This window comes from Catharus ustulatus, chromosome 1 (genome assembly GCF_009819885.2).
Source record: "Catharus ustulatus isolate bCatUst1 chromosome 1, bCatUst1.pri.v2, whole genome shotgun sequence".
Classification (NCBI taxonomy): Eukaryota; Metazoa; Chordata; class Aves; order Passeriformes; family Turdidae; genus Catharus; species Catharus ustulatus.
The window spans coordinates 3,555,572-3,580,598 of record NC_046221.1 but is presented as its reverse complement, the minus strand read 5'-3'; the positions used below and the strand labels follow the sequence as shown (position 1 = coordinate 3,580,598).

General features: G+C 39.3%; 1 protein-coding gene across 1 annotated transcript in view; it reads left to right on the top strand.

Moving 5' to 3' along the window:
• Nucleotides 1–25,027, top strand: part of MINDY4 (MINDY lysine 48 deubiquitinase 4) — a 70,539-nt gene that overhangs the window by 32,865 nt on the left and 12,647 nt on the right. Inside the window, exons 14-15 of the mRNA XM_033066683.2 lie at nucleotides 13,677–13,740; nucleotides 17,239–17,400. Coding sequence (XP_032922574.1) covers nucleotides 13,677–13,740; nucleotides 17,239–17,400 — 226 coding nt within the window. The remainder of the gene's footprint in view (nucleotides 1–13,676; nucleotides 13,741–17,238; nucleotides 17,401–25,027) is intronic.

The window sequence follows — 25,027 nt, the reverse complement described above, 5'->3', positions numbered from 1 at the left end:
AATCTAAATAACCTACTCAGAAAGAAATTTTACACTGTAAATATCAAGTCATGGAATGAAATCTGTTTTTTAGTGACAGGTCAGTGAAAAATGGGAGATTAAATGTTAATAATGCAGAGCATTATACATGACAAAACCAGTCTTGGGCTTTAAATAGGTTGTTACAAATAAAGGAGAGAAATTCTGGCACTACCACTAGAAATTTATTATCTGAACACATCAGTTCAATTTTCTGTGATAGACAAGAGATAAATCATGTGTTGAGAGATGAGAAGAGAATAAAAACACATTTATGGCTTCATATAAATATATGATTTTGCATATTTTATCTTGCATGCAGTCCTGTCTCCCCAGGCCAGTAAAGTCACATTAGTGCTGGGACAGAGTGGGAGATGAAAACAAAGTTTCCCCTTTAATTTGCACAGATTAAAAATAAAAAAATCTATTTTTCTTCAGCAATAAAGAGGAATAACTTTGAAAGTAATAAAAATTCAAGCACCCATGACAGGATTGAATATATAATTCCTCAGATTCCAAAACTTGGGTGCTCTCAGGGAAGCACTGAGGATTTGATGTTAAAACAAGCACAATTCTAATTTTTTTCCACTGCATAAATAACTTTAAGTGCTGAGAGATAAGGAGGCCAAAAGTATCAAGAGGTTCAAGCAAGTTTGGAGCAATTATTGGAAGGTGCAAGCTCCAGCATCCCTAAACCCCCTGACCTTGATGTTATCTCCATGTCCCCCATTTTTTGATGTTTGCTGCTGCTTTTGCTGCTTTTTTGGTCCAGTTCCATTAATTCCTACATTGTTCCAGATTTTTCCCTTGCAGATGGAAATTGCAGCTTCCAGCCAGGTCTGCTGGGCAGTTCTTCTAAAATCACTGGCAATCTGAAGTGGTTTTATTTCAGGGGGACGCATGCCAGGAAATGCAGGAGTTTGCACTGCATTGTAGATTTGGGGTAATGAGTTTTTCATGCTCTGAGCACTAATGATCATCACTGCCTGAGCTGATAACAAATGGCCAGAGAGGAGTGAGAATTCCTGAGGAAGTTGCTGAGAACGCGTTGTTGCTTCTGGTACAGGAAGGAATGCTAACAATTCCTAACAATTGTAACTTTTTTTTTTCCTATTACAGTAGTTTCACAATTATAAGCTGCACCATTTTGACTAAAATTTTGGTTCGGACCCAGAAGTGCAGCTTATAATCAGGTGTGGCTTATATATGGACAAAGAACGAAAAGTTGCTGTTTTAGTTTGGAGGACAGGTGTGTGCTGAGAAAGGCAGGAGCTTCTCTTTGAAATGGAGAATGTAAACCCCCTCCCTCCAAATTATTATAATTTTGAAATCAAGGGGCTTTCAGGCAAAGATATGGGAATTAGGAATAACAGTTCTTTACTAGGGAAATTAAAATAGAAATACAGTACTACAAAGAACAAACCCCAAACCCTGACACAGTCAGAGTACAACCTGACACCCGTCAGGCAGGGTGTTGGCAGCAGTCCCATCCCATGGTGGCTGCATCCTGCAGTGACAGATGTGGCTCAGTTGGAGCAGTGCTCCTGTACAAGGTGCAGTTTCCCTCTGGAGCTCCAGTGGGGATGTGGAGAAATCCGGTTTTCCTCTGGAGTCCAGTGGAGAAAGGGGCTCCCTTAGTGTCCCCAAACCTCTGTTTTTATCTTGGTAAGAAATGTTGGGCTCTTCCCCCTGGCTGGAGCAACTCCCAATGGGATGCAGTAATTTTATCAGTCCCACAGTGGGACTCAATGGCCATGAGCAGAAAATGACTGGCTGGAGGAAGGATGGGTTGTGAAAAGATAAAGAACAATGTCCTGCCTGGTTTCAATGGATGGCCCATTAGCAGAATATCTCCCACAGAGATCAGGATCACTGCCCCCACCCTCAACAGATGGTGATAGAACAGATACCTTTGATCACACTCTGTACTGTAACCCAAGACAGTTGCCGACACCCGAACGTGCGGTTCATAATCAGGTGCGGTTTATAATCTTGAAATTACTGTAATTTTTTTTTAAACAACCAGCAAAAAAAAATTAAAATTATAGCAGCTCAGGGGACTAATCTTTCTGAGTGTGCAAGATGTGTGCTGGGATCTTCATGTTGATGAGAGCTACAGAATGTTTTCCACGCATGGGAGAGAGAATGAGCTTTAAATTTGGGCTGCAAGCACCCACTGAGCCTCACCATGGAAAGCAGGAATATTCAAGAGGGATTTTAATGTCAACCCCACAGTCTGACTTAATTTCCAACCTGCAGTGGGGCTGCAGCACAGCTTTCCCTGCTGTGCTGCCTCATCCTCTCCCAAGCCTTTGTCCTTTCCTCACTCATACAAAGCAATTCCTGGAGTGGGATGCACTCACTGGATCCTCAGCTTTCTTTAATTTCTTTAATTTCTTTAAATTCTTTAAATTCTTTGAATTCTTTAAATTCTTTAAATTCCATCTCCTCACCAGCCCTGCTCCCACATTTTTCCTGCTCACTACCACAACTTCCTGCATAAAAGCATCATTGCCAGAACCCAGGAGAGCAAAGAACGTGGAAGGAGAAAATTCCTTGGGTGGAATCCCTTTGTGAAAAAACATTGTCCAGCCATTTTCAGGCTACCTGGAGACAATGCCCAGAGCCTGACCTGAAGCACAAGCTCATTGTGCTGCTCTCAGATGAAAATGCATCCCTTCTGTCAACCTGCAGATTCTTTGTCAGTCACTGATAGCACTGATAGTGTCCCTCTCCAGTCAGGATTGGTCACTGGATGCTTTTGCCATGATTTCCCTGAAGTGTTTCTGTGAGAATAAGTAAAACAATGGCTTTAACTGTGGGAAAAATAAAAAAGGAGACTTGGTTTTGCAAGTCAGGAGGAGGCTGTGTACTTCATTAAGGTTGGCTGCTCATAAATCTTGGAAAATACACGTCAGCATCTTCCTTGTGATCCCACAGCTCTGTTCACTACACTTCTGTAGTTTACTGCTCCTGAAAAGGGAGTTCAACCCTGTTTCAGAGTTATCTGTGCTGTTCCCATTTTGGTGTTGGGGACTTCTGGTTGTTTTGTGTGTTTCTTTATTTCATTTATTTATTTCAAAAGCCAGTTGTTATTAAATCAAATGAATCACATCATGACTCCTTACCTGTGTAGGATTTCTCACACTCAATAACTTTTGTCCTTGATTATCACCAGTTCACCTCCTTCTCTGAAATCTATTAATGGACAGTTTTTCACTTGAGGGAATCAAATTATTAAAATTATGCTGTTCTGTGCACTTCCTCCTCATTCCTGTGGTACTGTTTTACCTGACTGGAGAGGTTAAATCTCCTTAATCTGCCATTTCAATCCATCTTTGAAATAAAACCATGCAGAAGCACCAGATCATGTTAAATGCTGCCCATTATTACACCCTTTAATATCTGTTTATCATCTTGGATTTATTTCTAGAATCATTTTTCTGATTGCAAGCAATCCTACAAGAATCTTCCTTTTCTGGTCCACTGGTAAACTAGATATATATATATATAGATATAATTCTATTTATTTATTTATTTATTTATTTATTTATTTATTTATTTTTGTAATTTTAGCAGTTCTGTCTGCCTTTACTCATCAAGAGAAGTTTTTATTGAGATGTGTAGCAGGAAATGATCATTACTGCAGCCATCTGTATCAAATAATTTTTTCCTATCTCCTTTCTATATCATTTACTGTAAAATGACCCCAATTCTGACACGTTACTGGACCTTAAATCTCCTTCAGTCATGCAGGACTTTGAAAAGGAAAGTGATGCTCTGCTGGCTCATGAGCTGTGGGTGGAACAAAGGGTCCCCCTCCCTCAATCCATTTTCCTTTGCTGACACCTTTTCCTGTCCCTGAGCCAATCTCTAATTTGGAGTTCCCCTGAAATGCACCTTCTCTCCTGCTGAAGAAAAGCTTTCTGTGAAATATCCATTGGGTAAAATTCCAACTCCAGCTTCTCATGAAGGATCCAATCGCTGGGGGCGCTCTCAGCTCTTGATGGAATTAGATTTTTTTCTGGGAAAACCTTTCCAGAGTTGTTTCCCCTCCACTTGAGAGTGCCTGGGAGAGCAGCAGCAGGGGGAAGTTGTGTCTCAGTTTTCACTCAGGGCTTGCAGTAATATAAAATAATATAAATAGATGTCATCCTGGTTTTTACAACTTTTGGTGTTTGAAAAAGACAGGGAAGCTGCTGTGTTGGAGGGGAAACAATTATGTCTCTGTCAATTATGGTACAGTGCTAAAAAACAAGGAGCTGGGCACAACTGAAAAAAAAAATTGATATTTGAAAATCTCAGAGCTCCCCAAGATCCATTTGTGATTTTGCACCATGAGAAAAGCAGGTTAGATTTACCAGGAACAGGGGGAGGAGCAAATAGGAGAGATTTTGTGGGATGCAGACCTTGGTAGGGAAGAATTGAGCCCTTTTGTGGGGGTGAGTGAACCTCTGTGCCTCCTGCTTGGTGGATCTTTGAGGTTCTTTTGTGGGAATTGGACAGAGGTCCTTGTGGCCAAAGTGTTCACTGAGCAAGGGCTGCTTGCAACATTCATCAATTAATAAATGCAGAATAATGGGTCACTTGTGGGAATAAACCCAGATGCTGCTCTGCCACATCCAGCTCCTTGGATCAGATCAGGATAAACCATAAAGGATCAGGGTAAATCATAAAGGATCAGGATAAATCATAAAGGATCAGAATAAATCATAAAGGATCAGGGTAAATCATAAAGCTGAGGAACTGAAGAAAGAGAAGATTGTTAGCTCATTCTCCGGGGAGTTTTCTGACTTCTTAAAAAAGTGCAGAGGGATGAAAGAAGGGTGGTGAGCAGCAACCTTCTCTGTCATCAGTGCTCTGAGTCCTGGTGCTGGAAAATGGAGAGAAAATGTTCAGATGAGGTCAGACCTGAGGAAATGAAACAAGAAGTGATTTCCTTATCATATTAATGCAGAGATATCAGGAAAAGACCTGAGGTTTCTGTGTGGAGAGGAGGTGGCTGATATCAGGAATAATGTAAAGAATACTCCAAGTCTAAATTAATATTCTGCCTTTCAGTAAGGAGTGCAACTCCTTAAAATAAAAAAAAAAACTTAAAAAAGAAGAAGGAGAAGAAGAAGAACTCAATGAAAAAATGAACACGAACTAAAACAAAACCTAAAACCCCAAATCAACTACAAGTCCAGGGAGTCCATGCAGAGTCAGCATGGCTAATTGGAATTCATGCATAAAAACTGGATCACATTTGTGGGAGGAGGAATTTAACCTGAAAAAGTGATGATTGGCTACACCACAGGAAGGAAAAAATAAACCAGAGATCTTTGTACCTGCACTTAATTCCTAAATTTATTCAGCACTTTTAAGCTTTCTCTTGTTTTGCCAGGATTTATGAATGGGACTGATCCTAAATGCTTACCTTTGTCATGCCTTATTTAAATATAGAGCAACTTGACTTGCAGTTATAGGAGCAAATGGAGAATTATTAGTTACACTAAAAAAAAAAAAAAAAGAAAATAGAGCAATATTAGTTAATGGACAGCTAATAAGAGATTTTTTTTATTTGATATGACAGATGAAAAGTTGTTTACTAATGAGTAAATAACATGTATTTTAAGAATTCTAAAGGTGATAAGGAAAGAGACTCAGAAAGGTGTTGTTAGCATGGGGAAGGTGACTGGTGGAGCTTGTCTGGGATTAAAAATTATTCCCTGCAATAATTTATTCCCTACAATAATGCTGGAAGAAGGGAGTGGTGTGCTGATGAAGTGACCTGATGACTGAAATGCTGAAAGGCCCTGTCAATACACAGGACAAATTGTGCTGTTAAAAAGAGTTGGCTCAGCCTCATGAGGAGGGCAATAAAAAAGGAATTTATTTTCACAGAAACTGCAAGGTCTTGTAAACAGAGACTGCTCACTGCTGTGCTGGGGGTTCATCAGCTGTAAAGGGCAGGATGAGGAGCAGCAGAGCACACAGGGACTCTGAGCCAGCAATAAAAAATAGCCCTGGACCTGCTCTGAGGGTGTATCAGCATAAATAGTTTTAGGAGGTGAAGAAATGTTAATGGATTGTACAAGGCACTGATGTGTCCTCAGAGAAACACCATGTCAGGCTGGGTTCACACAGCACAGACCAGGGGAAGGAGGAATCTGTTTTAGCAAAGAAGAATTCCAAAAGAATTAAAGTTTTTATGATTTCTAGCCTTAAAAAAAGCAAATTTTGAGGTGGGATTTAACTATTGTCTAAAATCTGGGATGGTGGTGGTTGTAAATGAACAAGAAGGGCCGAGAAAGTGATTTAATTTAGAGATCAGGGTTAGTACAGAATGGAAGTGCATCAGTGAACAGCCTGTTGGGCCAGTAAATCATCAAACATGATGAGATTCCAGCTCCCTGAGCCACCACTGAGAAAACAGAAACAAATGTGGATTTGTGTGAAGGAGAGCAGCTGGGATGGCTGGATTTTACCTGCCAGAGAACATCAACTTATCTTCTCCCTCTGCAAAATTCTGCTTTATCCCAGTGTGGATGGGGCTGTCATCAACACCAGGGCTGCTACAAACATGGAATGGATGGGAAACTGTAAGGAGTGCAGTGAAGAATCATTCTGCTGGAATATTCCCAGCAGAAATTCCAGGATTTCCCAAGCTGGGTTTATTAGCTCTTGATGAAACCTGTCCTCCATGAATTTCTCTGTCCTCCATGAATTTCTCTGTCCTCCATGAATTTCTCTAAGCCCTTGAATCCTTTTGGATTAAAACAATGAGCTCCCCACTGCAGAATTGTGTTTTGTGAAAGAGTTTTTCCTTTTTTTTCCCCCTTGAATTGCCCAGTAAGTCTAAGGAGTGTTGTGGAATTCCTGTTATTATTATTAAGCATTGAGGAAATGTTCCTTAATCATCTCCTTGAAATTTGAGCATCTCTTGGAGGCCATCAGTCGTGTCCTGCTGTGGTGAGAGGATCCTGCTCTCTGTAGCCTCATCCCACAGGAAAACTGAATTTAGCTGTCTGACCATCAGAAATTCCTCTGAACCTACAATATCTAAATGCTCAGATTCTGTTGAGCTAAAATCTGTACTAAATGAACTTAGAGGAATTGAACTTTTAGTTGGTTTGTCCAACTGAGGAGTCTTTTTTGAAGAATGGGTGGTTTTATTTCTATATCAACTTTATTTCTCACTTCTCAGCTCTTGATCTAAAAAAAAGAAATAAATTCAGTCTGCCTTCAGTCCAGAATATTTGTGATTTATCCCTCCAGTCCTTGGTATTCCAGGTTGTGACGGGCTCCTTTTATTGTGTGTTCATCAGATGGAGAAAAGGAATTTTCCTCAAGTTTCTTCCTCTGCAAATTCCCTAAGCAAGGTCACCTAAATTGCCTTCAGGGTGCACCAGTTTCTCTCCATGTATACAAATTTAAAGAATTCCAGGGTGATTGCCTGTTGATGTGTTCATGTCTAGATATAAAAATCAGTGATATCAATCCTGCCCTGAACTCAGTGATCAGTTTTTTCATCTTTCCAGTCTTGTTTTTTTTTCCTTTCCTTTCCTTTAGCAAATCAAAGCATTTCAGGAATGAATTCTTTTGATTTTAGGGAAATAAAGTATATTGATTAAAAGACTGCAGAGGTGTGGAAGAGTAAGTGTGATTCTACTGCAAAACATAGGAGTAGCAAATAAATTACCAGATTTTGGCCAAATTTCAGCAGATTTCACAAATTCAGATTATTCAGCTGTTTGCTGAAGGGTCAGTGTGGTGAGATAGATGCAGATTTAATATCTTTACTTGTTCTGTTGCACTCAGGAAGACATTGAATTCAGCCAGAAAAATAATTTCTTTAAAAAATTAAATAGTGGGTTGAATATGCCAATGCATTAATTATTTTTCCCATCAGATCTATCCCTGTGAAATAGAAATACTTACCATAGTTTATCAGCACCCTGGAGCAGCAGAGCTGATGAATTAACTGCATGAGTACCTCAGACCATTTTAAGAACTTTGTGAGATTAGCAGGTATGTGGCAAAAGTGATAAATAAAGAATGAAGCCACTTCCTTGCTTTGCCTGGTCTGAATCCCAAACAGTATTGTATTTTATTTTATTTTATTTTATTTTATTTCATTTTAATTTTTTTCATTTTATTTTAGAGAGGCTCTTCCCTTCGTCTTTGAGCATTCATTTGAAACCTTTGCCATGTTCCAGTATTTAAAAAAAAAAAAAAAAAAAATTCTGCAATATTTACACAATAAGGCAATCACCCATCCTGTCATTTCCCACATCCCCATTGTAATTATTTCAAATCCTTATACTTGAAGATGAGGTTTTTTCTCCCTCCCTGCCCCAAATCTATTTTGGGAGTAGACTTATAATTGTGTGTTTGTTAATGTGACTGTTGCCATGAACAAAGTGAGGTCACCAATTTTCTGTGGCAGCTTTGCCTCAGAGTTGAGGATTGAAAACCAGCCAGCACTTACTCAAATTAATTTCTTTTTTCTTTTATATTATTTTAGAGAGATACCTATGGCATGAACTGACTCCCATTATGATAGTTGGGATTATTCCTACTTTTACATTTTGGATGAATTTTTATATTCAATATTTAATTATTCTCCATTGAACACTTGTCAAGAATTTTCGTGGAAGTAAATCGAGAGTAAATGCATGAAAAACATTTATTTCACTTAGTTTTTGCTAAGGAAAGGTTCATGTGATTGCAGGTTGCATTATATTGGAGATTCCTGTGCTCAAAATACTGATATTTTTGATTTTTATGTATGCACTTGTCCATGCAGATAACTGAAGTTTATTTTATCAATGCACCATCAGTGTTATGTTTATAATGACATTAGAGTTTCTTATATCAAATAATGGTTTTGTCCATCTGTCTTAAGCTTTTAGTTATTTAAATTTTTTTGGTTATTTTTCTATCCCGGAATGGATTGATTTCCAGGCAAATTTCTAATCACTGTCTGGAAGTCAGCAAGCTGTGTCAGTATGGCTGTGACAATTCAGAGCAGTCAAAGGTTTGGCTCTGCCCACCTTCAGTTCCTAACATCCTTTATAAACACATTATTTATAACTTGGAACAAACAGTTACAACCAGGCTGAAGATAAACACAAATTCACCAACAGAAGCATGGAGAGAAAATGAATTTATAATGTATAAATATATTTTTCGGAAGGACTTTCAGGCATCCCTGCCTTAAACCCAGCAGCATTAAAAACCATGAAAATATGGGTAAAATTTACCAGCTGTATTTTGGTGATTTCTGTCATGAAAAGATTTCTCCATTGCTATAAATTAAGTTTTCACTCTGAAGCCACCTCGCACATCTTTTGGCTTCACCCCACAATGATGTTCGTTTTGTGTGATAATAATGTGAGAAAAAATGCTTGCATGAGGACTAAAAGCACAGTTAAGCCTCAGGATAAGGGCGCACAATTATTCTTTTTTAGGAAAAATAAAGTCTTTAATAGTTATATTTTTAAAAGAACAGTACAAAGGGAATAAACCATGTGGAGCTGAGTTTTGCCATGTTATTTAAGTTCTGTGAGCATTTTAAAACACATCCACATCTAGTAAATATTTTAGAATCCAAACTCTGCCTTCCCTGGTTTCATGCAGGCATAAAGCACATCACACACATCACAACTAAAACTAAAAATCAAACTGGGGGTTCTTACAGGTGACCTGAAATTCAGCTAAGTCTTGTTGTCAAGGTTTTGACTTGTATCAGCACAGGGAATGATTTTTGTTGAAAACTGCACATGCTTGATGTAAAACCTTTGTTCAGGAGATTTTAAAAATCAGTGTCTTGCTTTGTGCCTGAATATTTTTTTTTAAACAGACTTTATAATATCAGGAGAGGCAAACCCCACTGTTCTGCTCTAGCAGCCAACATTCTCCTACTTCACTCTATCTGGGATTGTGAACTATCACAGCACTGAAAAAAAGTGATAATACAGCAGAAGAAAGGAATATTTCCCACTAACACTGTTGCTTTTTAGTGATCTGTGGTTCTGTTAGAACAGCACATGGATAAAATTGGGCTGTAAATTAAAAAGGGATTCACAGATTCAAGCCTTAAATCATTGTCTGATGATCATTGGGATACTTAAAAGACTCCTGGATTCAAATTAATGTGCTAAAGATATTTAAACATTATAAATGGAAAATTCCATGCTGGGGCAGTCATGTTGGTGATAATGATTTATAGATCATGTCTGCATTGACATCTGATAGCCAGGACAGCAAAATGAGCAAATGCTTCAGATTTGCCAATGAATGTCTCCACATCCAGCAGAAACCAATCACACAGAATTGTGACTGCCTGGGGGCTGTTTGCTCCTGTGTTATGGATTTTTTTTTTTATTCCAAATGAGGCAGAGAGATGGGACTTCAAGTTGTTTTAGAAAGTGTGATTTATTTTTTAATCTTCTACAAAAATTGTGAGTTCTTGTTGCAGGTATTGAGAGCATGACCAGAGGTCACAAGACTTATGGCTACAAGATCTTTTAAAGACTTACTAACCAATAAAGCACTGTTAACAAGAATATTTATGTTTCTAATCCAATACTGAAAAATTTTAGTTACAGTGTGACCTTTCTCAGCCAATCCTGTTTTAACACATAGATTTATTCTTAAGGCTATTTTGTCACTTTTATACTTAACTTTATTTTTTTAATATCTTAAGCTTCTTAATTAAACGTTTTTGTACTTAATATGTCTCTAAGTTTTAAATCAATATTCTTACTTCTAGTACTTAAGCTTGGAAGTTTTCCCCTAAGCCTCAGTTCAAATTTTGCGTTCTGTTTTAGGCTTTGATTTACAGACCCAAAGTTTTGAGCATTTCTTGCATTCTGAATTCCAACAACTGTCTGATATTTTTTCAAATGCATGAACAACGTGCACAACACACCTGCAGAGAGGCTGGGGAGCCTTTCCAGGTTGGGGTGGGAGCCCCAAAAAATAAAAAAAAAATTTAAAAAACCAACAAAAAAAAAGAAAAAATAGAAGAAGGAGAGGAGGTGTAAATCCCGCGTCCTGCCGCGGGTTTCCTGATTGCAAAGGCAGATGTTGTCCTTGTGGAGGAGCTGAGATCCAGCTCCAGCCTCAGATTGTTTGTGCCTTCAGATGGGATTGGAGCTTCCTGCCATTGTGTGTGGCGTCTGTCCCCTCGTCCCCGACTGACGCACGTTGGACACTGTGCCCGCGAGAGGAGAGCGCTGCTAAAACTGAAAAATGGACCCAGGCCAGAGATTTTTATCAACCCAGCCCTGCCTTGCCGTGCACCAGAGACGTTTCCCTGCCATGGGCACGCTTTCCTCAGCCTTGCCTTGGGGTTCACACAAGCAGGAGACGTCAGTGGCACTTTGTTGTGTCTGCCACTGCCTTGGAAATTGTCTTTAAGGGTTTTTGAAAAGGGGTGAATTGTGTTTTTGCAAAAGGGATGAAATATGTTTCTGCAAAAGGGATGAGAGGCATTTTTCAAAATGGGAATTGGGATTCCATTACTGTGATTTTTTTCTTAATTATTTTAAATACTTTCAGGGCTGTAAACCTCAAAATTCTGTGTTACATTCAAAGAAATCCTATGAGGAAATAATGATCTAAAGTTTGGGAATTGTGATTCCACAACTGTGACTTTTTCTGCATTACTTTAAATACTTTTAGGGCTGTAAACCTCTAAAATACATGTTACATTCTGATTTTGCCATCCAGAGAAATCCTATGAGAAAGTAATTATTTAAAATTTGGGAATCGTGGTTCCATGCCTGTGACTTTTTTCTTAGTTATTTTAAATACTTTTAGGGCTGTAAACCCTTAAATTATATGCTACATTCTGATTTTGCCATCCAGAGAAATCCTATGAGAAAATAATTATTTAAAATTTGGGAATCGTGGTTCCATGCCTGTGAATTTTTTCTTAATTATTTTAAATACTTTTAGGGCTGTAAACCTCTAAATTATATGTTACATTCTGATTTTGCCATCCAGAGAAATCCTATGAGAAAATAATTTTTTAAAATTTGAGAATTGTCATTCCACAACTGTGACCATTTTTCGTAATTATTTTAAATACTTTTAGGGCTGTAAACTTCTAAATTATACATTCCATTCTGATTTTGGCATCCAGAGAAATCCTATGAGAAAGTAATTATGTAAAATTTGGGAATTGTGATTCCATGACTGTGACTTTTTTCTTAACGATTTGAAATACTTTTAGCTCTGTAAACCTTGAAATTAAATATTGCATTCAAAGAAATCCTGTGAGAAAATAATTGTCTGAAGTTTGGCAATTGTGATTCCATGCCTAGGACTTTTTCTGAATTATTTTAAATACTTGTAGGGCTGTAAACCTTTAAATTGTATGTTACATTCTGGTTTTGGCATTCAAAGAAAACCTATGAAAAACTAATTATCTAAAGTTTGGGGTGAATACAGGAAATATCCTGGCTTTTAACTTAATAAATAAATTTTTAATGGAGCATGTGTAGCAATGTCAAGGGGAAATTTCCAGGTAGCTTTACCCTGACCACATAAATTCTACTCCTACTTTGTCAGAAACAAAATATTTTCATTTTAAAACAAAATTAATTGTGTCAGTTGTCAAGAAACATGGATATTTGTATGCATAGATTTGCCAAGTCAAATGAGAATGAGGAGCCTGGATGTGTGCAGAATAACTAAGTTTGAATTGATTGTTATTCAGGCATTCTCTCTACCTCTGTAGCACTATCAAAATAAGAATGGAGTCAAAACAATTGAGATCAGCATATTTTATACTGAAGGAAAATAGCTTTTTTATGAGCCATAGAATTAATCAGTGGGTTTTATTGCACAGCTTTTCCAGAACATAGTCCATTGCTTTTCCTCAAACCTAGATTAAACATTTATTCATGTATAAAATAATTTTTACAATTCCATTATATCTGCAGGATAATACACGACCACAGTTACAACCTTTATGGTTTAGGCCATCAAGCAATCACTAATTCAGTAATTCCAGGAGTTAGGAGAGAGTGAACTAAGTTTAGGGACACATTACTCCATAATTATGGGCAATGCAACTTCACAGACTTTTCACTTTGGTGCTACAATATGTAATTAGGGAGCACACAGCACCATTATAAATGTGAGGGGTTTGGGGTTTTTATTTCCTTCTTTTCATGGGCAGTGTATAGATTGTGTGGATATATTACATGTATTTATGATAGGAATGGCAAATAGCAGATCTTATCTCAGTACTGGAATAAATTGCCCAGGTACTTTGTGGAGTCTCAGAGGGATTCAGAAACCATCCAGATGTGGACCTGGGAACTTGGCTTTAATTCCAGAGGTGGGGTGGACAAAGGGACCTCCAGAGGGACCTCACCCATTCTGTGATTCTGTCACACAAACAGTGCAGTAATTCTAATTTCTGAAATTCTCGCTAGTGGTATCAATGAATTCTCCTCTACAGCTGTTTCCTTCAAGCCTGGTTCTACCAAACTTCTGCTTCCCACAGGTTTAGTTGAGATATTAATTTATTTTTATTTTTTGCTATATTTATGGTTGGGAAGCTGTTTGGTTTGGTTTTTCTGTGAGATCTAGAGATGTTAGGCCTAATGAAAAGAACCAGCTGCATTTGAATTTAACTGTGTTAATTTGTGTTTCAGGGTGCGCAACGACTTTGACGTGCTGACGAACCGCCTGATCGGCAGCCACGGCTACTGCACCCAGGTCAGCTCGGGTTCTGGGCTGCCCTGTGCCCTGCTCTCAGCTCAGCTCTGGGGAGAGATGCCATTCCTTACTTTGGAGTAGTGGAGTCATGGAATCAGAATGGTTTGGGTTGGAAGGGACCTGTGGTGGTGTCTCTGGAGACTGAGCCCACCACCTGTGTTGTTTTAGAGTCTCTGTGTCCCAGCCCCAGCACCAGAGAAAGAGTCAGGAGACTCTTCTGTTGTTTCCAGAGTTGTTTATTTTATCTCATCTAAAAGTTCTTTCCTTGCCCAGCCCAGGTCCGTTCAGCAGCTCAGCCCCAGGCACACTGCCCACCCTGAGGTGGCATTATCTTTTTATACTATAAACTACATCAACATTATTTACAGTTATCTTCCAACACCTATCACTTATATTGTACAGTCTGGTTCTGCTCTAAACCAATCTAAAAGTGCCAACATCACCCAAAAGATGGATGCAGGAAGAAGGAGAAAGAAGGACAGAACACGCCCAGGTTCCTCCATCCTGACCCCAGACCCTTATTATAAACAATCTTAAAAACCTACTTTTTCACCTTGTAATAATCTAACTTACACTCTACTTATTTTTTGTGACTTGTAATTCTTCATGTAAGGGTGGTGATTTTTCCCAGGGAGAGAAATCAAAGGCACAGGGGTTTTGGGTTCCTGAGCCCCCTGCCAGGGTCTCAAACCACCCAGGGCACCCAGAGGGATGTGCTGGGTTCCCACAGGGACCTTAAAGTTCATCTAGCCCAGCTTGTCCCAAGCCCCATCCAGCCTGTTCCTGAACATCTCCAGTGATGGGAAGTTGTTTTGGTCTGAGTTTGGGAAGAAACACTAATTAATGTAGTGTTGTTGGTTCACTAATTTGATTTTTTTTGTTGTTGTGAGATAGCAAAATAGGCTTAACTTTAAATGGTACAAAGAGAAAGTTTGTTACTAGAAACTATAAGGAAAAAACAAACTTAGGATAAAACTTTCTACCACTTTTCTTCCTTTCACACCCTTTTTTTCTTTCTGAAAATCTATAGAAAACAACTCAGTTTACTATTTTTAAAATAGCTTTTTCGCTAATTTACTTATTTCTAATTACTAATTACTTGAACTTATGACTTAATAGATGCTTTGCCTGTTTTCCTCCTAATTAATTTTTATCTTACAGCTTTTATCACACAGGACAGGAGTCCACATCCTCTCAGGTCAACCTGTGCCAAGGCCTCACAGTAAAGAATTTCATCCTAATTCCAGCTAAAGCTTCACTCCTTCAACTGGAGCCATTCCCCCTTGTCCATCACTCCTGTGAAAAGTCTCTCCAGCTCTTTTGCAACCCCTTTAGCTATGGGAAGGCTGCTAGAGCATCTCTACCAATTTCCTTTAGTTTTTTCTTCTCCCCAAAACATCAAGCACCTTCATCCGTTATTCTTTTTCTTCAATTCCCAAATTTTAGATCATTATTTTCTCACAGGATTTTTTTTTGATGCCTAAATCAGAATGTAACATATCATTTTGATATGTTTAGAGCACTAAAGGTATTTAAAATAATTCAGAAAAAGTCATAGTTGTGGAATCACAATTCCCAAGTTTTAGATCATTATTTTCTCACAGGATTTCTTTGAATGCCAAAATCAGAATGCAATGTATAATTTAGAGGTTTACAGCCCTAAAGGTATTTAAAATAATTCAGAAAAAGTCCTAGTCGTGGATTCACAATTCCTAAACTTTAGATAATTATTTTCTCATAGGATTTCCTTGAATGTAATGAATAATTTCGAGGTTTACAGCCCTAAAAGTATTTCAAATAATTAAGAAAAAAGTCACAGTCATGGAATCACGATTCCCATTTTGAAAAATGCATTTTAACCCTTTTGCAAAAACATATTTCATCCCTTTTAGAAACCCTTACTTTAAAGGCAATTTCCAATTCAGTGTCAGACATAACAAAGTTATGTTTTCCTTGTGTTTTGGCACATAGTTGTCTTTGCTTTCAGAATTTCTGCTTCTCAGGCTGGTTTTCTGCTCTGCACCTGTGTGTCCTTGTCCTCACACTCCTCTCATCTCTTTCCTTGGGGCTCCTTGGTTGATTTTAGTGCTGGGTTCCCTCTCAGAAAGGTGCCTGAAGTTCTGATCCTGCTTAGTGATTCCAGGATCCCATTTATTGCCCTTCTGGCTGCCAAAGACAAGCTGCATGTTCTCCTCTTGTTGCTGGAGAACTTTTGTACTGTGACCACACAATGGTTCCTCAAGAAGGTGGCAGAACATCAGTGATGGTGAATAAGAAGTGCTAAAAATATCAGTAAAAGCCTACAAACTCTGGGGAATCCTTCAGGAGAAACACAGAGCTGTAATTGTGTGCAGTATTTTTAAAACCAGTTCCAAACTGGCCATCCCAGAGTTATTCATGGCTTTGGGCATGGTACTTTGCAGTATTTTTTCTGGAAGCTTTTGTTTTGTTATTTCTCCTCCTGTTTCTAGGCATATGTTATTTATTAACATGGGCTGGTTCAGTCTGCTGTCAGCTCTGCTTTCATGCACCCCATGGCCCTGCTGGGATGTTAGCTGAGAAAAATACCCACATCTCTGTTCTTGAACTTCAGGCACCCTCACATTGCCAATGCCAGCATCCTCTCACATGTGTTCAGTCTCTGACACACCCCTGCTTCAACTGGAGAGGAAATAATCAGCAATCATCCCTAGGAAATATCAATATCTTAGTGGTCTGGGTCCATGTGGGTACATGTCAAGGAGATTTCAGCCAGAAATAATGAGTGGCAGAATCATAATTTTGCAAATCTTATCCAATGTACAAAATACATCACTAAGCACATACAGAAATGTCATGCAGTGCTGTGCAGGCTTTGAGTTTATATCCTTCATGCTGTGCTTTTCATTGTAGAGAAGAAAGGACAACAAAATGTATTCATTTTTAAAAAAAACAACAACAAAATCTACACTTTTATGAGATGCTTGAGAGTTGGATGTGAGAGTAAATAAATTATCAGCAGTTTGCCTCCAGAAGGATGAAAATTGAAAACTCCTCTAATATTTGGACTTGAGCAAAGATTTCAATACTTTCTCTCACAGCATCCTTCACAGCTGGAAAAGGTTTTTTCCCCAGAAGGTGCTGGGCACTGCCCAGGCTCCCAGGGAATGGGCACAGCCCCAAGAGCTGCAGGAGGATTCAGACAATGCTCTCAGGGGTGCACAGCTGGATTGTTGGGGGTTCTGTGCAGGGCCAGGAGCTGGACTTGTTGGTCATTGTGGGTCCTTCCAACTCAGGATATTCTGTGATTTTATGATGTCCCCATTTTACTTTGGGAGACTTTGACCAAAATACCTGGAATCTTTTTATAAGCAATTTTAATCCTAACCATAAACCTAAAGCCACTACATAAATTAGGGCTCATGTGCTTGTGTAACTTTATCAATCCTCAATCACTCCTGTTTGATTTTTCTTTTGGTTTGTTTCTTTTTTTCTTTATTTTAAACATGTCCCAAACAGGAATTGGTGAACTTGCTTTTGACTGGCAAAGCTGTGTCCAATGTTTTCAACAATGTGATAGAGCTGGACTCTGGGAATGGCAATATCACCATTTTGAAAGGCATCACGAGTCGCAGTGACATTGGTTTGCTGTCCCTCTTTGAGCACTATGATGTCTGCCAGGTAAGCTTTCCATTCTCCTGGTTTCACTAAAAGGAAAACAATTTATTTTAAAATCAGCTTGGAGTAAGTAAAGCAGCAAAGAAATTACTGGTTTGGTTCAGTTTATTTTCTGTGCTGTAGTGGTGGTTTTATTATCAGTAAAAAAAGTTGCAGATAATTAAAATAGCTGTTAATGCAGTGGGGTTGTTCCCTTTAATTGCTTTTGATAGTCATGTTTTAATTATGAAAATTAAGAGATAGATTAAAACTTTCAAGGGAGTGACAGGAAAAAGCTGTGTAAGGATTTCCCTAATTCTCCATCAACAGGAGATGGAGGATGGCAGGATGGACACCTTTCCTACAGACATGTTCTGTCCTGAACAGCCACTCTTGTGTTTGATGCAGCAATATTATTTGAAATTCTCTGGCTTTTGTTAGACACTTGTAGCCCCACCTGCATTTGCAGCAGCAGCAAAAAAGTTTGAAAGTGATACCAAAGGATTTGTTTGTACTGATCTGTTATAAATGTGTGAGTGAAAACAAAGCTTGATTTTAACTCAGCTATGTGCTTCTGCTACTGCCAAATCACAATTTGTGTTATTTTTAATTAACACAATCGTTTACATTATTCACAGGATTACAAAAGGCTTGAATTCAGTCAAGACATCTTAGCAGTGTACTCAAATCAAATTAGTTCAGAACTGAGTGGACTAAAAATAAATAAACTCCTGTGTCTAGTTCATGCTTCTTTTTCTTTTCTCTAAACAATGTGACATTTAAACCCTCAGAAATGGTTATGCACCACTCCAGCAGTTTTTCCATTCTCCAGTGAGGAAAATGACTCGGGAGTGGCAAAATGGTAAATGAGGTCAGGGCAGGTAAAGCTATTTCTTACCCACCTGCCCTCTAAAAATAAAATAAGTTACCCAGAGATTCAGACCATTTTCCACTTATTCTGCAAATTATATGGTAGAGGGGATCTGTTCCTACTACTGGGCTCTTCATAGGAGCTGGACTCATGAGCAGGGATCTGTTTTTCCAAGCCAGTGACTTAATCAGTTACAGAAACTCCAGTAGACGTAGTTTCCTTTTTTTTTTTTTTTTTATTTTTTTAATAGGAGTCTACACCAGTTGGCATCTGCTGCAAATTGTCCTGGTTTTTATTAAGAACATCTGGATGTTCTCTGCATTTCAGTTCAGAGGCAATGCCTGCTTAGGACTGGGACAAAAGTCAGATTCTGGTGGATTTTGGCCCAAAACTGGGGAGTCTCCACTGTGGCTTCAGCATGAGGGGCCAGATTCTGCTTCCTGTTACAGAATTTAGAGCAGTTCAGGAAAAAGAAATGTCAGTGGCAGTTTGCAGAGGTGGAACTGAGAATAGAATTTGTCTTTCAAAGTGACTCTTTTATTCCTCTCAGCATCCAGTTACAGTGTGGCTCTGAGGCTGGTAACTGAACCCAGCCATGGAAAAGGACTGTCATTTTTGGTTGGGTTTATTTTTTGTTTCCAGGAGTAAGAAAATCCTGAGCGTGCTATATGGTGAATCATAGACACTGGAGTCGGAAACCTCCCTTTAGGTCACATCCAGCCAATCTCCCAGGGGATAACTCAGGATATTTTTGTGTCCTTTAAAAAATCTATACCCATGAAGTTCCAGCCTTTTTGTTCAGATGGCCATTTTTTCATTGATTTGATTCATTGTGATCTTGCAGTTTTTCTCATCTCTCTCTATTCTAAACCATTAATAAATGCAAATAAAGATCTGCAGATCCTTGTGCAGATCCTAAAACATTAATTAATGCAAATGAAGATCTGCAGATCCTTGTGCAGATCCTCTATTCTAAACCATTAATAAATGCAAAGAAAGATCTGCAGATCCTTGTGAATTGGGAGATTTTGGTATCTACGACACAGCCTGTGTTTGGAAATACTATTAATAAATCAGACTCCTCATTTACTTAGTTTCCTCTGATTATAATTTTACTCATCATCCAGGCTGCCCCCTGAACAATTCATCCCCATCCGCTGGGCATTTGCAGCTGATGTAACAGTGCCTCCCTTTTTTATCAGCACATCCTGTCCAAAGCTTGTTTTGATTTCCCTGCTCTAGACTTGTTCCAACTTACCAACACGTTCAGGACAGGATATTCAAGATTCCAGGCTGGATGTAGTAAATCCACATGGAGGAAGGCTTCTCTACCCTTTTATCTCCTTTTTGCAATATGTGGAGCATTTGTGTGTAATCCACAATTCCCTTGGTGGCTTCTGGGCTGCAGGTATTGGGAGGATGAATTAATGCTCCAACTCCACCATGGCAAATCCAAAGAAAATGATCCATCTCTTTTCTCCCAGTGACTGCTTGGAGACTCCCTCTGTTCCCCTTTCCATTCATCCCCTCCAGTGCATCCTGTGTTATCTTTGCTGATGAGAAAAACGTGTGCCCCGAGTCATTTGTCTGCAATTGTTAATGTTCAATCATCACTCTCAGCCCTGACATATCACCAAACTCCCTGGAGTTTTTTTTTTTGCAGTGTAATTACTTGCTGCAAATTGTTTCACAATGACAGATGGATCCATTCCATCTGTTTCATGTGCAAATGTTTAGTTTCACAGTGAGATTCTGGATTTTAATGGGGAGAAAAAAGCTGAAAGTCTGATTCTGCTATTTTTCAGTAGGCAAGTTACACATCTTTGGGTTTCTTTTCTTTGTGCTAAGCCTGTCTTTAAGCAACATCAATTCCATGAGATCTTACACAGTTAACTTAGAAACCTAAATTGAGATTTTAGGTTTTCTGGGATTTATTTAGAGCATGTCAAGCAGCAGAAACTTTTCCACATGAAATTGCTGGGGGTTTCCTCTGCCTGCTGAGCTGCAGGATTCAGCAGCTCAGGCTCAGGGAAGATGAGTGGTTTCTCAGCAGGGACAAGACCTTGGAGAAGAGGATGAGGCACAGGAGTGGGCAGGAGCAATTTTAGCACTCCTGGGTGAGAAAATCCCTGTGTTTGGGTCAGAACCTTTGGTCTAAGTGCCACATTCAAATTGCAGGTGGAAAGACTTAGAATGATGAAATTTCTTTCAAGATGTCTTGAGACATTAAAAGTAGGAAGAGATGGAAACAGAGGCTCCTCATGTTTATGCCAAGTTATTAAATAAAGGGAAGAATAATCTGCATTCTCAGGTAATAACAGATTAGTAATTAACAGATTATTATCATCATTCATAACTTGTTAATTCTTTATAACCAATAATAGCAATACAATAACCAATTATATTTTGTCATTACAATATTATAACCAATTAACAAACACCACAGTGCTAACTAACATGAATAATGATAATAATAACAATATATAGCATTCACATGCCATTTCCTGTTAGCAGATCTGTGCCTGGCAAGAGCTGCAAGTGTCATTTCCACTTTACACAGAGGGGTAATAGTGAATAAAAGTCCAAGTGCTTATCCCAGTCAGCCACCAGCAATCTCCTGGCTGAACTGGGATGAGTACAGCTCTGGATCTCTCATTCCAAAGGCAGTGTGGTGCTGGCTGGTGAATCTCACCATCCTTCTAAAATGGTTTTTGAAATTGCTTTAGGCATGTGCTGTTGTATGTGAAGAAATGGAAATACTCAAAGTAGTTTGTCTCTTTTGAGCCTTCTCTCTGATTTTTGTTGTCACCAATTCTCTCCTGCTTTAAGCTGTCCTGTCAATTAAATCTCCTCCCAAATTCACCCTCCTCTGATTCCTGACTGTGCCAGCCCTTCCCTGAGCTGCCAGCATTTCAAGGGACCTGGTGCTCTTTAGTTTTTGCTTCTCTGAAGACAGAGGGCATGGACAAAAAAGCCACACACATTTTCCCCATTTCTTTTCAAAAAGACAGAGTAAAGCAACAGAAACAAACAGAATTTATTCATTAAAATTCCACAGATGGGAAATATTATCTTTGGTCCTTTTGAAGAAGCCACTCTGTGCTGTGACAAGGCCCCCTTGAATGATGAAATTCAGCACACATGCTCTGTCTCCTGGCACCTCACCTGTGTTTTTGCCCTGTTTTGTCCCTCCTATAACCTTCCCAGGGCCATGTGGCCCCTAAACAATTTCTTTTCCCCATCAGATGGGCTGGATTCAAGCCAGGCCATTGGTGGGGTTGTGGAGGGGAAAGTTTAGAAAGAGAGTTTTAATCACCTTGCTTGAAAAACCAACCACAAAAACACACAAGTGCAAAATGGAAACTGATGGTTGGTTTCAATTTTCCATTTATTTTTCAGGAATGGGGGTAAATGTTGTGCCCTGTAGGTGCAGCAAAAGAAGCTGCTGCTTATGTAAGACTTTAGTGAGCATCACTGTGGGCAGAAATATGGAGCACATTCAAATTTGACTAAAACAGAGCTGACAAAGCATGTGTGTTCTTCATTCCTTGTTTTCACATCTCCATTTCTAGCCTGGAACTGAAATTTTCTTTAAAGAAGTCCTATTGTTCTCTGAGTTATGGCCAGTCACTGTTGCTGGGTATTGGCATTGCTTCCCTGTCATCATCCTTCCAAATGAAACAGCCACAGAGTTTTTATTCAAGACAATCAGGGTAACAAAGCCCACATGTTTAGAAGAGCTCTGTGTGCTTTGCAGACAGGTAAAGCAGAAAATGATAAGTCAGATATTTTCCATGTGTCCCTCTAGATTATAAACACCTGAATTTGGATCTGGATTTATCCCACCTCACATTAGGTGCTTTTTAGGCTGAAAGTGCTTCAGGTTCAGCCAATTCCCTGCATCCCTGGTGAATGGAGGATCTAAATTTCTGCCAATATTCATCTCTGCTTGCTCATTTGATTTTACAGCCAAAGCCCAAGGGCTAACCTGCATTACAAGGCCCAGATATAATTGCAGAAGTGTTCTGTGGGCTGAACCCTGCCCTGTCCTTGTCCTCACAGTGATGTCACTCCTTGAAGTGGAGTTTTTAGCCCTTGAAGTGTGCTGTAAACTTTGTGTGTAGTGAGGAGATGGCAAAATGCTGAAACCTGAGTGAGGGTCAGAATCTCCCTCCAAATGGGTTCATCTTTTTGGGATATTCCAGAAGAGCAGCTGAGTGGGACAGGGATAAAGGAAAGGTCTTGAGGCTGCTTGGCACCCTGAGGTCTGTTTTCTTTTTCCTGTCCACATCTGCTGCCTTTTACACCATGGCAGTATAAGGGAACTTTAATCAGAAGCCAGAGGTTTCCAGGAGTCTCTTCTTTGCTTTGGGAGTCCTAGGATTTAACACACATCTCTTTCTATTCTTCTTCAGTCATGTTCTTTATTTTACCCCAGTTCATTATCAGAAAAATTTCATTTTTTACAAAGAAAAAAATGATCCAAAGCTGCAGAGAAATTACCTAAGGCAGTAGCAGTAGTATTTGTTATTATTATTTTTATAAATATCTGGCTAAAACCTCTTCAATTTCTGTCTCACCTGGCATAGTGCATACTCTGAATGTCAAATCTCATAAGCATTAATTTTGCTTTTCTCAATCTGACTGAATCAAGTATTTAACAATGGCAATGACTTTACCCTCACCCCAGTTATCTGCAAATACAGCAGTGGTGTGGCTGACCTGCTGGGATGGGTGACCTGGGTCAGTGTTGTCACTGCTCCCCCAGAGCTGCTGAAAAGGTTTCTGATTTTACACCTCTGACACTCTCAACACCCCTGGAACATTGTTCAATATTCATTCAGAAAAGGTCATTGCAGCTGTGGGGAATAAAACACTCAGAACAAACAATGGGCTGTAGCTCTGAAAGCTCTGTGTAATTATCCTTTTGCCTGTCAATCCTACTGCATTCAGTGCTACCAGAAATTCCTCAGTTTGACAGAGCCCAGCCCTTTGTGGAGCCATTACGCACTTCTCAAATAAACATCTCTAGCCACTGAATTCAGGGGAAGAAACATAAAGCAAGGAATGATTGATTATAACTAGAAAAGTTTTGGAATCCACAAACCTGGGAGTTTTGAGCTTTCTGTGCTTTCTGACGCTGACCCCCTGGAGAACAGTGCTTGTGACCTGAGGCATTGGAAAAGGCTCCAAATTTGAGTTAAAATCATGGATGTGAAGTTGGAATAGAAGTGTGTGATTTCACATGATGAAGGGTTAGAATTTGAAGGTTTTAGAATATGGTAATAGGTATGGGACAAGATGGAGGATTTTGGGTGATGTTTCTTTCTGTTTTCTTCTTCATCATGATTTCAGGCAGTTTTTGTTTGGACAGTCAGTGCTGCACTGAGGGTCACAGGAGTTTGGTTATTGGGTCAAAAATATAAATAATATAGGTGTTATTTCTCTGTTGGAATGTTCAGCTTTAAAAGATCTTGTAACTAACTAAATTCATCTCCATTTTGCTCACTTTTAGCTGGTAGCTAGAAGTTCTGAAGAATTCTCTGTATTTTAGATAAGATTTAATAAACAACCAAGTCCAAACACAAGAAATTAATCTCCTCTGTGTTTCTAATCCAGACTCAAAAAGACAAAAGAAAATGATGACAAGCCACTAATAAAGTGGTGCATATACCACCCTTACAGAAAATGAATAGAAAAGTCCCCCATGCAAGGAGATGAAATTATTTAAGTGATAAAACTCCTGGAGAAAAATGCCATCAGATTGGCTCTATCCAGTTACCCTGCTTGGTGTTGGTACCACATTCTCTCTTTTATTTCTTTTGGAATACACGTGGGAAAAGGTGGCCTTGTTCAAGGATAAATTAAAGCTGAATGGTGAGGTACCATGCACTCACCCTGGCAGATCTGTTGGGATAATTCTCCTGCAATAAATACTTGTCTGTAGGTTGAATCTCAGCCCTGTGTGAGCACACACAGAGATCAGATGGAGAATGAGCCCTTTGAAGGTGCTTGCTTTTGAAAAGTTGATGTTTCCCAAAGATCACAACGGTGTCCCTGAAATTTATGAGCATTCTTGAGGGCTCTGTAAGGGAGAGGATCAGGGTTAGGGAATTCTCCATAGGAACTGAAAACATGCAGCACAAAAGGACACCTCATTCCTTTTGGACACACCATTCCCCCTTACTTTCATTTTGCCTGAAAATGATTAATGAGCCTGCTGGAAAACCAATAGTGATAAAAACACAACCATTGAGCTCTTATCAAAAATCATATTTCATAAAAAGGATGCAAGTCACAGATCCCTGATTTGCCTTTGGAATTTGGCCCTGCAGATGTAGAGAAGACTCTGGAAAGAAGGGATCTGTCAGCCCTGTTCTCTGCCTGAATGACACTGACACTGCTGTTTGAGGGGTTTCCTGAGGGGTCAGAACCCTGGGTGTTCATGCCTGTTCTTCCCTGTCCTGTTCTCAGGTTTTATTCCAGGTTTTATCCAGCATTACTGCCACCAACCAGCAGTTAAATGAGGGCAGAATTCTGTATATGGGGAAACCATGTATGGTGTTTAACCTGGAGAAAAGGAGGCTCAGGGGTGACTTCACTGCTCTCTCCAACTCCCTGGAGCTCTCCTCCCCTGCAGGAGGGTGCAGTGAGGTGAAAAAAAAGGGACAGGAGCAGAGGAAACAGCCTCAAGCTGCACCAGGGGAGGTTCAGGCAGGAAATTCTTCACTGGAAGTGTGGTGAGATGTTGGGATGGGCTGCTCAAGGAGGTGGTGGAGT